The sequence below is a fragment of the Phyllobates terribilis genome, unplaced genomic scaffold, assembly GCF_046119375.1.
Source record: "Phyllobates terribilis strain yellow unplaced genomic scaffold, ASM4611937v1 Scaffold_7__3_contigs__length_470593459, whole genome shotgun sequence".
Classification (NCBI taxonomy): Eukaryota; Metazoa; Chordata; class Amphibia; order Anura; family Dendrobatidae; genus Phyllobates; species Phyllobates terribilis.
In genome coordinates, this window is record NW_027362767.1 from 89,982,483 (window position 1) to 89,997,141 (window position 14,659).

The 14,659-nt window shown below is 41.8% G+C and overlaps 1 protein-coding gene across 1 annotated transcript in view; it reads right to left on the reverse strand.

The window, feature by feature from the left end:
* Positions 1 to 14,659, reverse strand: part of BAZ1A (bromodomain adjacent to zinc finger domain 1A) — a 55,347-nt gene that overhangs the window by 33,808 nt on the left and 6,880 nt on the right. The window contains exons 2-7 of the mRNA XM_073638962.1: positions 13,600 to 13,878; positions 12,052 to 12,186; positions 8,670 to 8,771; positions 5,800 to 5,887; positions 5,034 to 5,159; positions 4,847 to 4,925 (exon numbers count right to left, since the gene is read on the reverse strand). Coding sequence (XP_073495063.1) covers positions 4,847 to 4,925; positions 5,034 to 5,159; positions 5,800 to 5,887; positions 8,670 to 8,771; positions 12,052 to 12,186; positions 13,600 to 13,878 — 809 coding nt within the window. The remainder of the gene's footprint in view (positions 1 to 4,846; positions 4,926 to 5,033; positions 5,160 to 5,799; positions 5,888 to 8,669; positions 8,772 to 12,051; positions 12,187 to 13,599; positions 13,879 to 14,659) is intronic.

The window sequence follows — 14,659 nt, forward strand, 5'->3', positions numbered from 1 at the left end:
CTCTCTCTCCTTCATTGGCAGACCCTTCTTGCGGGCCAGCCAATCCAGATCCTGTCCGACAACGCCACGGCCGTGGCTTACATAAATCATCAGGGCTGCACTTGACGCAAGTCCGTCCTGTCGGAGGTCTCACAGATCCTAACTTTGGCCGAACGTCACGTCTCAGCAATATCAGCGGTTCACATACCTAGTGTGGAAAACTGGGCTGCTGACTTTCTAAGTCGTCGGGAGCTGTCATCAGGCAAGTAGTCTCTTCACCCAGAAGTGTTCGTTCAGATTTGTCAAAGATTGGGCACTCTCAATGTCGATCTAACGGCATTGGGGATGAATCATAAGGTCGCTCACTTCGTAGCCAGGTCTCGCGATCCTTTGGAGATCACTTACGACGCCCTAGTCATCCCATGGTCTCAATTTTGCCTTCCTTAGCTATTGCCACCCCTCCCATTCATCCCCAGAGTCAAGAAGATCAAGTTAGTGGGAGTTCCAGTCCTCCTCGTGGCTCCGGACTTGCCCAGAAGGGCCTGGTATCCAGAATTGGTCATTCTGCTTGCAGACGTACCCAGGAGACTACAAGACAGAGCAGACCTTCTCTCTCAAGGTCCACTCTTCCACCCAAATTCTCGGTATCTCAGTTTAATGGTATGGCCTGTTGAAGCTGCGATGCTGAAGGAGGCGGGCTTTTCTTCCCAGGTCATGCAGACCATGATCAGCGCAAGAAAACCTGCTTCTTCTCGCATATATCACCATACCTGGAAGGCCTTTTTTCGATGGTGTGATGGGAACCATTCAGCTCCCCCATGTCTTTTTCCCTGCCTATCATCTTGGCCATTCTTCAGTCTGGCCTTGATTCTGGCTTATCCCTCAGTACACTCAAGGGTCAGATTTCCGTGTTTTCCATCTTGTTTCAGCGTAATCTGGCCTCTGATCCTCAGGTGAAGACCTTCCTTCAGGGTGTTGCTCACTTAGCACCACCGTATTGTCAACAAGTAGATCCGTGGGATCCATTAGAAGGGTTTCCGAATTGGCAGCTCTTTCCTGTCGTTCTCCATTCCTCCATCAGGATAAGGTAGTTCTTAAGCCAGTACTTTCTTTTTTGCCCAAGGTGGTCTCTGCCTTCCACCTAAACGAGGACATTGTCTTGCCTTCTTTTTGCCCTTCTCCTGTGCATCCACTTGTAAAAGGCCCTGCATAACCAGGATTTGGTTAGAGCTTTGTGCTGCTACCTCTGAAGGTCTGCTTCTTTCAGGCGTTCTGACTCCCTGTTTGTCGTTTCAGAGGGTCGTCATAAGGGTCTCCCTGCTTCTAAATCTACCATCGCTCGCTGGATTCGCTCAACGACCTTAGAAGCTTATCGAGTAAAAAACAGACTGCCCCCTCCAGGTGTAAGGGCTCATTCCACCAGGGTGGTGGGGGCTTCCTGGGCCGTTCGCCACCAGGCTTCAGCTGCTCAACTTTACAAAATCAGCTACCTGGTCATCTCTGCATACCTTTACAAGATTCTACAAGGTTCATATCTACTCTTCAACTGATGCCGGACTAGGTAGGAAGGTGCTGCAGGTGGCGGGCGCCGGTCGTCCGACCTGATCTGCGCCAATTCTCTTGTTCCCTCCCCTGGGACTGCTTTTGGATGTCCCATGGTTACCGGTGTCCCCCAATGAGGCGATAAAGGAAGAGGGATTTTTTGGTACACACCGTAAAATCTCTTTTTTGGAGCCTTCACTGGGGGACAGCACCCTCCCTGGTTTGTGCCTATGTTTGGTCTAAGTACCTAAGTTTTGGCCAGTGTGCCTAGTTTTTGGCTAATATGCCTATGTTTGGCTTGTTGCCATGTTATACTTGTTTATACTTGTATTATTATGCTTCTCTTACTGATTTTCACTAACTGACTAGCTTTGTGCCAGTCGGTGGGTATATACTGCTGAGTAGGAATTATTTTTTATAGCCTAGTGTCAGTCTCCTAGCGCCAGCAGCATATACCCGTGTCCCCCAATGAAGGCTCAGAGAAAGTGATTTTACGGCGAGTACCCAAAATCCCTCTTTTGTATACCAAACTTTCATAAGGAATTACCATGTTAACCAATTTTTTTCATTGAGAACTAGAAATAGGAGTTCAGTCCCCCATCCATCTGAGAGCCATCACCCTCCTAGCCAGAAAAAAAAAATAAAAAAATCAGATTATGGCGAGACCACAAGGACTCCTCTAGGATACCCAGTGCACAGCCCTCTGGCGAGTGTGGGACGGGAATTCCTTAAGAGGTCTTCTAATAAACTCCAAAACTTCTTCCCAAAACGAACAAATGTGAGGGCATCCCCATGACATGTGCCAAATGGCCGCACCAGACATTCAGCAACAATGACTGTTGGAAGAAGACAGGCTATCCATTTTCTGAAGCCATGTAGGTGATACATAAGATAGGTGTAAGAAGTAAAGCTGCATCATTTTGTAATTGATTGCAGAAGACACATTAAGCGGAGACCCAAGCGCCTCCTCAGTCCTCCGGGGTTAGATGTGGAATCTTAGTTCTCCACCTATCTTCAACATAGAGCTGTTTTGAGGCCACTTTTAGGCTTGGTAGGTTTGTGTATAACATCAAGATCAGCCCCTTAGGTCCCTGGGTCATAAGAATGCTCATCATAGAAGAGCTCGAGATGCGGCTTCTGGTTATGGAAAATTGACTTTGTAAAGCATATCGAAGTTGCAGATACCTATATATTTAAAAAAAAAAGTTTTAGGGCTCTTATGCTCTTCTTGCAATTGGGAAAATGACTTAATGGCATTCTCCATTTACATGTCTCAGGGTGAGAATATGAAAGAATTTCCATAATGTCCCATATTATAGTATAAATAGGAGTTAAAACATAGGGTTGTCTTACAATGGATTCACAGACGGATGCCCCTGTGACAACCTAACCTCTTAGTTGCATGCCATACGTGTATTGCCAGTTTATAAAGTAACGAGGATAGGTATTTGATTTGTTGTATGAAACATCATCATAACGGCATTGATGTTCGCAGATTTTCCTGCTGGATAGAAAGCAAGTCCAGTAACCAATTTCTGCTATACAGTTTTACAGTTTCTGTACCTCCCATTCACTTATACGGAGTGCTGTCCATATGGCGGTTTATTTAGCCCTGACCGCTTGTAGCTGGTGATAGAGACAGATTTTCTCAGCGGAGATATAATAAATTTAAGAAAAAAAACAAAAAGAAAAAAACACTAACTAGTATACAGCATAGATGATACTCAAAACTTTTTCAAGTAACCCTATTACATTTAAAGGAAGAGGGGTCCACGCCCCCTAAGGAAGCAGAGTGAAACACGGGTTGGGGCTCCCGGACACACCCAAGGTAAGCGAAGCTCCTTCTAAGAACATTACATAGACCACTGAAATGTGAGAGCTATTTGATGGTATTTAAAATGCTTTATGTTATATACAGCAAAGGGACACAATGCCCACTGTAATTTCATTTTCGATAATGTCAATGGATGATATTGAGCCTTAAAAGTGCTCTGTCTGCACTTTGAAACGAACACAGATTTTAATATTAGTAAATACTATCATAGTTACGTATAATGTACTACTTATTTAATCTTTATTCACTATTTATCTTAACTATTACATTCATCCTAAAACTACTATAGAATCTATAATATAACCAGGGATGCGTATCTCTGTCTGAAGCCTTTATAGACTGCGCATGCATGACACGCAGTCTGGCTCCACAGAGAAGCAGGCATCCAGCCTTTACAGGTAAGAGGAGGTGTATGGCGCCAGAGATCACGGTATGCGTAGGCACTGAAGGCATACCGTGATCTCCGGCGCCATACTTACCTGACCGGGAGGAGCGTTGCCTCTCTCTTCGCCGGACACCGGATCGGCACATGCGCATAGCATTATCCGGCGCCATTTTACTGAAGACACTTTTGCCGTGTGTCTTCAGCAAAATGGCACCAGACAGCGCGGTATGGGCGCGTGAGTACTCCGGCGCCACACTCCTCCCCCGGCCTCCGGAAGAACAGGACACCGCAGTGCTGGCGCACAGGGAAGAAAGGTGAGTGTAAGTGTTTATTTATTTGTATGCGTGTACAGCGTGAAAGGGATGAGGGGTGCCACGCATACCAGGATTGGGGGTGAGGGGTGCCACGCATACCAGGATTGGGGGTGAGGGGTGCCACGCATACCAGGATAGGATGGTGGGGACAGGATGGGGTCAGCACAAATACCAGGAGGGGGGCAGCACATACCAGCATGGTAGACCATACACCAATAAAAATGCTCGCCACCCGGGCATAGAATGGGTTCAATAGCTAGTCAAATATAACAGACACCGAAAATTGTAACCATCCTTTAACACTTGCAATTGATAGTATGGTATCTAAGATACATATGGAAATATATACATAGGCTATGCATATGCTTTACTTGGTACCCAGTGTATGTCCTTGAGGTATTCTTGCTTTTTATATGCACGTTATTTCTTGATTTTAGAAAATATTTAATAAAAAGTAATTTTATTTGAGTTTTGGCATAGTAATTGCACCAAATGTCCCATTCTTCTGACCTTGATCAAAGGTGGGCTGTGGTATATAACGAACTAGTATGCAGCCTAGATGATACTTAAATTTTTTTTTCCAAGTAACCCTATTGCATTCCTTCCTGAAAGTGTAGAGGGGTCCACGTATACCTGGTAGTCGTCAATTTTGTACTGCATTAATGTATTGCAATGGAGGAGACATGCTTTTGCTTGAAAGCCAAAAGGTTAAACCAGAATGGTGAATCTGATGAAAAGAGTGAAGATTAAGAAGCTCCGATCAGGCCAGAAATCAGGAGGCAGAACACTTACCCATTGCTTTCATTTCTTTCCTTTGCTGCCGGATTCTCTCTCGCTCCCTTGCGGCAACAGCTTCCTTAGTTGCATGATCCTAAAGAAACAAGATTAGAAAAATAAATACATTTTAGAGATATCAAGCTAAAATCCCCAATAACACAGAATACCCTTTTAGGTAAAGAAGCTTCCATTTACCACTCACCCTTCTTAAGTGTCTTCTGGCTGCAGCCGCTTGCTTTTCTGCCGATAATACAAATCTTGGAGGCTCATCAGGAAAATAATTAAAGAATTTTTTCCCTAAGACTTGATACTTTGCAATACTGCTTGCCTACAAAACAAAGAATGGAATAATGCAACACAATGTAGGAATAAATCTGCACACGTGCCTCAAATATTAAAGGGAATCCGTCACCTCCCTGGGCGATATCAGACCACTACTATTTTTTTTATTTTATTTTTATTTTTTTTAAATAAAGTGTTATACTTACGTACATACCTGTATGGCCAATAGCAGTAGTCTGGTTCCTCCGGACGCCAAGCCTCTGGAGAGAAACTTTATAAAAGAAGATGTCTCTGGAATCAGACTACTGCTATTGGCCATACAGGTATGTATAGATTTACTTTTCTATCACCTGTATGCCCATAGTAGTGGTCTGATATCTCCCAGGGGGGTGACAGATTCCCTTTAAGTGCAGGAATTTCTGATTTCTACATTTTCAGACAATGAAGAAACAGCTTTGTTCCTGCTGCAAAAATCATCTTGACATAACGGAGGTGGTCGCCAGTCATAGCCTGTGGGCCAGTCTATTCAGAGTTCGTCAGGAACGCAACAAAGGTTTTTGGTCAGGGTAAAAAGTTAATACACCCCTCCAATAAGTGACAATAACAGAAACCAAAGAATATGATTTTTTAGTAAAAACAAATACCTCATGACTGCTGTGCTTCAAAATCAACAACTGTTACATTACCTTGGGCTTCACTATCCCATTTTGTATTTCACAGTGAAGTTTCAAGAAGTGTTTCAGTCTCTCATATGAAAACAGGGAGGATTTCCGACTAGAAGAAATACAGAAAAGCAAATAACATAGATCACATTACAACAGAGATCCCATGACATCCACGAGGGTAAAAACAGACCATGATGATCACGTTCTGCGGCATGACACAACCAATGTTTATCTGACCCTATAGGTGTTTCTCAATAGGAAGCCACGTCCATTACCAGCAGCACAGTTGAGCATTACTAGTAAAAAGAGAAAGATGTGCAAATCACCCCTTCACATCCCGGGGCCGCTGGATTATCCAGAACTGCTTGCGTCTCGCACTGTCGAGCCAGAACCTAAGGCTTCACATTTGCATACATTTAACGCATACAAATAACTGTTTTGGCTGGAAAGAAATAAGGCGTGCCTATGCGGTTGATGGATAAACCAAGACATTTTAGTAGGAAGCTATAAAATGACATTTTTCTCTGTTTGCAGCATATATCGTGAACATAAAACTTAACCAAACGCCAAATTAAGTCTGAACTGGGCCTTAGAAACATGGATGCTTTTGGGGTGTACTACATCAATGTGAACACCGCCTGCACTTTTAATGAACTGGACATTACAGTATTGATTGGAAAATCTCCGAAAGGAACAGCCATTGCAACTGTATTATGGAAACTAAAATATCCCCTTTAACTCCTTTCCATCGTGGTAAGTAATAGTACGCACCACATGATCAGCGCAGGCTCCGGCGCTGAGCCCGCACTGAACCGAGCACATGTCAGCTGATTTATACAGCTGACATGTGCCCACAACAGCCGCGGGTGGAATCGCAATCCACCTGCGGCTGTTAACTAGTTAAATGCCGCTGTCAATCTCTGACAGGGGCATTTAACAGCTCCGCATCGGAAGCACGTCACTTACCCCGCCCATCGATGACCCCATCACGTGATCGCAGTTCACTGATGGGTGGGCATGACAACCCTGGGTCTGCAGCAGACCCCAGTGGTTGTCATGTAATGATCGCTATGAGCGCCACCTAGTGGTCGGTGCTCATAGCACAGGAGCATTTCTACTACATAGAGGTGATCTGCTGATCACCTCTATGTAGCAGAGGCGATCAGACAGTTGCTGCTTCTAGTCTCCTATGGAAACTATAGAAGCAAGCAAAAAAAAGTGTAAAAAAAAAAAAGTTTTTTTTAAAAATATTAAAAAAAATATATATAAAAAGTTTAAATCACGCCCATTTTGCCCCATTCAAAATAAACTAAAAAATAAACCCCACATATATATTTTTGGTATCGCCGCGTTCAGAATCGCCCGATCAATATAAAAAAAAAATTAATTCGATCGGTACACGGCGTAACAAGAAAAAAATTATAAATGCCAGAATTACGGGGTTTTTTGGTCGCCGCAACATTGCAGTAAAATACAATAACGGGCGATCAAAACATCGGATCTACCCCAAAATGGTATCAATAAAAACGTCAGCTCGGCATGCAAAAAATAAGTCCTCACCCGGCCCCAGATCCCGAAAAATGAAGACACTACGGGTCTCGGAAAATGGCGCTATTTATCTATTTATTTTTTCTTTTTTTTAGCAAAACTTTGGAATTTTTTTTTTCACCGCTTAAATGAAAAAAGAACGTATTACATGTTTGGTGTCCACAAACTCGTAATAACCTGGAGAATAATAATGGCAGGTCAGTTTTAGCATTCAGTGAAAATGGTAAAAAAAAAAAAAAAAAAAAAAAAAAAACTGTGGAATTGCATTTTTTTTTTAAATTTTACCGCACTTGGAACTTTTTTCCCCCGTTTTCCAGTACATGATATGGTAAAACCAGCGATGGCGTTTAAAAGTACAACTTGTCCCACAAAAAATAAGCCCTCACATGGCCATATTGACAGAAAAAGTAAAAAGGCTATGGCTCTGGGAAGAAGGGGAGCAAAAAACGAAAATGCAAAAACGGAAAATGCTCCAGTCATGAAGAGGTTAATAAAAATCCATTTGGTCGAGAACAAAGTCTGTGGCATCAGCAAAAGTAATTACTACCTCAACAGTAGAAATGAGAAAGAGGCTGAAGAAGAAAAAAAAATAACTGATATTAAAAGCAGCAGGTAACTAAACTTTTTTTTTTTTTTTTTTTTTTTTTTAAAGCAAATATTTCTAATAGTATCACTATGGGGTTGTCTAGGTTTATCACGAAAGTCTGCAGTCATTATGTGACAGCAAAATTGGGAATTCTCACTTCAGGCACTGTGAGGATTCTCTAATGCCACCAGCGAGACCAAGCGGTCCTGTTATCGCAAGCATGCGATATACATACTCCTGGCCACATTCCGACAAAACGTGCAGTCTCGCTCAATTCACTTGTCTTGAGCAAGGCCGCAAACGTCTAGTCGGAATGTGGCCGTGAGTATGTATATCGCATACTTGCAGCCTCACTGCCGGCACTGGAGAATCCTCACAGCATACGCTGCGCGCGATATGGGGATTCCCAAGTCTGCAATTCCATAGGGCGACTGTAGACGTTCATAATTAACCTGGACAACCCCTTTAATAAGATGTGTATATTGACATTGAGGAAAAAGTTGTCTACAGGAACTTGGAAGTGTTAAACTTAGTAACTTTCCTTATTAATTTTAGAAAATAATGTGAGTTTAGCAGATATGTACCCCTTATGTCTGCAGGTACTCGTAACTCACCCAGGTGCCTGTCCTGCACACTGACTGTCAGCAGAGGTTTACAGCAGCCTTGGGAAGCTATACCATATACTGTAAGGTCATGCATGGCGATCATGTCAGCAAACGTCAGTACTACTCTACAGGAAGCATACATATATACATACCTGACTTGGCATTGCTTCACAGTAACCGATTCATACATTGTTTGTACAATGGGTTTTACTTTGTATTTGATTAAAGTCGAGTCAATTGGTTCTTTTTTCTTCCTGAATGGGAAGAGAAGAAGCCATTATTCTTTAGTACGTTATAATAACCTATAATGTATGACTTACCTGACTTGATAAAAATGCATTTCACAGTTAAGGTAAGAGCCTTATTAATTCAGGACCACTTAGTATTGGTCCATCCAGAACCTTATCCACATTTAATAGAAGTTCAAACAATAGAATGTCTCTACTCAGTCCCTGTGTTAAAGGGAACCTGTCACGTCCTAGCTGCCCTCTACACTGCCCGCATAGCGTTGATAGTGATGCAATGTGCATCACTAACAAGCTGTTTTCATGAAAATTGGAGCAGCTATAATGATTTTCTAACGTTTAATATACTTAGATCCTACCTGCCTTTTCAGTCATAGGGGCGTGCTTGTCATATTCAGTCATGGGCGGGAGCAGCATTCGCTCACTGCTGGGGCCGCCCATGTATTTGAATCCTGCTCCCAGCAAGCGCCGATATTGTGGGGTGCAGGCGCATTTCTACATGTCCGGCCGCCTGCGCAGTGAGATTACCGGCTTCACTGCGCAGGCAGCCAGTACAATTGCGCCTGCGCCCCACAATATCAGCACTTGCCGGGAGCAGGATTCAAATACATGGGCGGCGCCAGCAGTGAGCGAATGCTGCTCCCGCCCATGACTGAATATGACAAGCACGCCCCTATGACTGAAAAGGTAGGTAGGATCTAAGTATATTAAACGTTAGAAAATCATTACACAAATACCCACCTCTGAAACAGCTGAGCACACTGCACTACAATGTTTTTTTTTAACTCCCATACACTTCTATAGGAGTAACGAGGAAGGAATAGTACAGCCAGTTATCGGTTTTCCTACCATTTCCAACAGAAGTTAAGGACAAAGAGCATTATTATTTGTTTCTCATATAGCGCCATCGTTTTCCACAGCACCGCACAGACACAATCACTGTCCCCATTGGGGCTCACAATCCACATTCCCTATCAGTAGGTCTTTGGAGTGTGGGAGGAAATATCAAAATATGTATGGATCACGTTTAGTGTTGAGCGAGTATGTTCTGTTAACCCTTTCGGCGAGTATGCTCAGGCCGAGCTCTGAGTATTTACAGCTGCTCGGTGATATGGTTGAATCGCTCCCGTGTGCATGATTTGCAACTGTTAGACAGCTTTATTACATGGGAGGAATGTCTATTTCTTACACATTCCTCACATGTAATAAAGCTGTCAAACAGTTGCAAATCATGCACACAGGAGGGATTCAACCATATCACCGAGCAGCTGTAAATACTCGGAGCTCGGCCCGAGCATACTCGGACAGAACATACTCGCTCAACACTAATCACGTTGTGTTTTAATCTTTGCCACGCCTGCACACTTGAGTCCTTTGAGAGTTCCATTTATGTGCACCCATGTATTGTGAATCTCAACAAGCTTTATTTCAACTTCCAGTTTGCGCAAACATTATTCAACACCACTCAACTTTAATAACATTTCGCATGCACTATGGATAGTGGAAGACGCCTGGATCAGTTTATCACTCTGCCGTCTCAAACAGCTGGTAACTAATTAGATTTCATTATATTAATTTCTGCAAATATATATTATATATTATATATATATATATATATATATATATATATATATATATATATATATATATATATATATATATATATATATATATATATATATATATATATATATATATATATATATATATATATATATATATATATATATATATATATATATATATATATATATATTAGTTTTACAAGCCACATTCACTGCACTTTTTTCCCCTGAGGAAGCCACATCTATGACGGCGATACGTGTGGTGTTCTTCCCCCTTTCCTAAACATTGTATGCACAGGTTTTTCAACAGGTATTCACCAATGCTTTATTGGGAGTAAATCATTGGGTTGTGCTGACAGTATACGGCTTTTTATTGGTATTTTTGTAACCCTTTGTTAGGATAGGATATTATCCATTTATTATTATTCTATATCACACTGTGGTTACCCAAGAATTTCTGGGCATTCTTGTATCTGCACACTTGCTTTACATATATCCTGTGTTTTGTATGTTTGGATGGGGTAGACTACGGCCCCATTATGGGTTGCTAGGTCCATATCTGAGAGCCTGTGGGCTTTTTACTTTTTTAAATGTTTTTGGCTTGTTTTATTCACTGGTGATCCCTGTTTTGGCATACTATTTCTTTTTCTTGTTATATGCCACAGATGCGTATTCACATCTTGACCGTGAACTATGTGAACAGGACTTTAAAAGTCTAAAGCAAAAATGTATAAGTATTCTGAAGTCTACATGTTCAAAGATAATTTCATGCCATTTGTGGCATTAATATCTTTATCAGAACAAAGGTATGTTCTTGGCATTGTTTTGCTTTTGTTTTTTTGAGGGGGGGTGCTTTTTCCAATTGTTTACTCTATACTATTTTGAAAAAGACGGAAAAAAAATTAAAATAAAAAGCAAATTTCTTAATCACTACACAATGCTGGGTTTTTTGCCATGTAATCTGACAGCAGCACGATTCCAGCGATGTGTCACTTAGTTTACTGGGTGCAGCAGTTGTGATAAAATTCATCTTTACTCTGCTGTAGGATCTAGCAGAGCTCAGAACGCTGAGCAGTGTATAGCCCCGCCCACACTGATTATAGGATCTAGCAGAGCTCAGAACGCTGAGCAGTGTATAGCCCCGCCCACACTGATTATAGGATCTAGCAGAGCTCAGAACGCTGAGCAGTGTATAGCCCCGCCCACACTGATTATTCAGTGATTGGGGGCTGGGTTACAGAGAAGGTGACTAGGAGGCATGAGGCAGCTAGTCCGCTAGTGATCTCCTGCTGATAAAACACTGATTTTATTGAAACAGCAACAAACATCTTAGTAAGTGACATATCGCTGGAATCAGAGTCTCAGCCCCTACATCATGCTGTCCTCTGATTACATAGAAAAAAAACTGGTGATAGATTCCCTTTAATGGAAAAACCATAAAGTAGATCAGTAACAAAGCGCAGATCAATTGGGGTCTAATAGTCCAGACTCAACTGTTCACTAAAACGGAAAGAAAATCTGAGATCCCATCTTCAGTCTCCAGATAAAAATTGCGCTGAACACTTCTGTCCTTTTATTAACAACTGGTGGGGTCTCAGCACCTATACCCCCAACTATAAAAACTTATGACATGTCAAAAATACACTTTGCAGTTTCACACGGACCATTTATATTCCGATCTCGGCATACGGTTATTAGTGCTACATTGATGGGTATGTCCTTACCAGGTAACGGGAACCTCCTGGACAGAATCATCATCGCTGTCACTAATCACAATGGTGTCGCTGGGGATGTTGTGTCCATTTGTCATCCCGTTTTCCTCCGGTGGAACTTTAATTTCCAGAACAGTACACTCCAACCTGACACAAAAGAAAGCGAGTTAGTAATAAGCACACTGGAGGGCAAGTTATAACAAGTTGTCACAGCGTGAGGAATACTCGCATCTGCACAAAGACTGGTAATACTACACTCACAGGGTTACATCCTTTGTTCTCCACCATGTGAAATATGAAGGGAAAAAAAAAAAAAAAACAATGATGGCTTTTATGAAAGACACACTGGGAAGAATCGTGTAGTTTGTTAAAGTAAACAAAAAAAATTAAAAGAATCGAACAATTAAGCCAGGAACATACCCAAAAAAAGTCCACAAAAATATCCAGATCAAAAAAACAAAGCTATGTCGTCTTCTAATACTTGTTCTTGGTGCTGATACAAAGCATTGCACGGTAAAGATCTAAAGTAGAGTGGAGTAAAAAGTTTTACAGGACTCTGTTCCGGTGGTCTAGTCGGTAGTCTGTGGCCACAGCACCAGAACCTTGCTAGTCTCATTCCTACTTGCTGTCACCTCTTCCTATCGATAGCCCCTGGCACAATATCATGTGTGCACTGCAACAATGCGATAGCACAGAGACCTACTAATCAGGAGATAAGTGACAGTAGGTAAGAGGTGGTTCAGGGGCTCTGGTCTATCGGCCATGGACCTGGGAAGCTTTCTCCTCAACTCTAAAAGACAATTACAAGTGGTACCATATAAAGCATGGCACCGAATATATCCAATAGTGAGGCACGGATGACACTTGGATGTCAAGAATTTAGTAATTGAATCATAATTGAATTATTTTAAGTTCCAAAAGTTTATTCATCAATATGTTTGGGAGGTTTAATGTCACTAGACTGAACTGATACAGTTTGTTTTTTGTTTTTTTTTTAAATGCAGGTGTTCATAAAAAGAATTAAAAAGTAATCCTCTTCACAGACAGCAAGCAGAGATTTTGGAAACTGAAAAGACTTAAAAACAAAAAATGTAATACAAAGTAGTATAAATTTCCGCTGTAAGATGATCTTTGTACCACTGGATGACACTTAAATGAGTAACTTATAGAAAAAACATGCATCAGCAGCAGGTTTTGGGTATTTACTGTGTTGGGCTGATAACATTACGAGGATCACCATGAAAAGTGTGTGTGTGTGGGGGGGGGGGGGTCTGACATCTGGGATCCTGAGGGTGAAATTTGCACTAATTTCTGCACAAATTGACTGCTGCAGATTTTAAGATTCACACCACAGAGCAATATCCATGTGGAAATTTTCAGTAACGTGTAGATGAGATTTGTTTTGATTTTACTTACATGGCTGCTACTGTATTACACTGCCAAAAATCCACAAGCAGTGAACTCACCCGTAAACATAATATTCAAAACTTTAAGACTTATTGGAAAGGATGACCTTTCTTTAGTGACTCCGGTCCCTCAGTATTCCTAGAAGCACATTACCTGGCACCACTGTTTCTCACGACAGTCACGGTTTCATCAATGAAGAATCGGGTCTTCACGTAGTCATAGATATCATCGCATAAATCAGACACCCTCTGATGATTGGCAAGTGTGGCTAGGTAGAATATGGGCACCACTATGGGCTCAGGGAAATTCAGCAAGCTTTTCTTCACTTTTTTCTCAGATTCTAGTGCCTCTTGATACGTCAGACCAGATTTCCCGGTGAAGGAGCAGCTCCACACAAGACTATTGCACAGGATTGTACGTTCAAAAAACTCACTGGAATAAGAAAGTAAAAGAAGGAAAAGAAATGTAATCACTTACATCAGATGATTACTATACAGAAGTTGCCCTAAAACTTCACACATTAAAATGCTAATCTAGAATTACCAGGGGTAAAAATTAGATTGCAGACGTTGGACGAGTGATCCAGTGTTCTCTAGGAGAGAGCTGCTGTGGACATTGCTGGTGTTTGCTTATCTCAAGAACAAAAAGGATCAGATGTGCTGGATCCTTAACTGCCCCAATAATCATCTGTCCAGGGAGATTACAAAATTTTGTACAGTTCTTGCCCTCATACACTATAAAGATTAAATGTTCAGTGCAGTTCTATTATCTTTATAAGACTTGTAATTCGATGTGACAGGAGCTGCTCCTCACTGCTCACCCATCCAGTCTGGGACATTACATTACACACCATTGTGCAGCTCCCCCTGTGAGTAATAGCCAGCCTGAGAAGAGGGAGCCATGTCCCAGACGGGAGGGAGGAGCAGCTCCTGTCACACAATTACAAGTGTTATTAAGATAATAAAAGTGCACTGGGCATCTAATCTTTATAGTGTATGAGGGCAGGGACAATACAAAAATGTTTCATCTCCCCGGAGTACCCCTTCAATCCAGCTGCAAAGCAAAATTTTCTAAAAGTAGACATTGTGGCATGAATGCAAAGTGAGGCCATCACACAAAACTTTGAGACGCAAAAACGTTTTGTGTGCAAACTGGCTACCTTGATACTGTGTGCCCACTATACGTTTTTTTTAAGCATTTCCGCAGCGTCAAT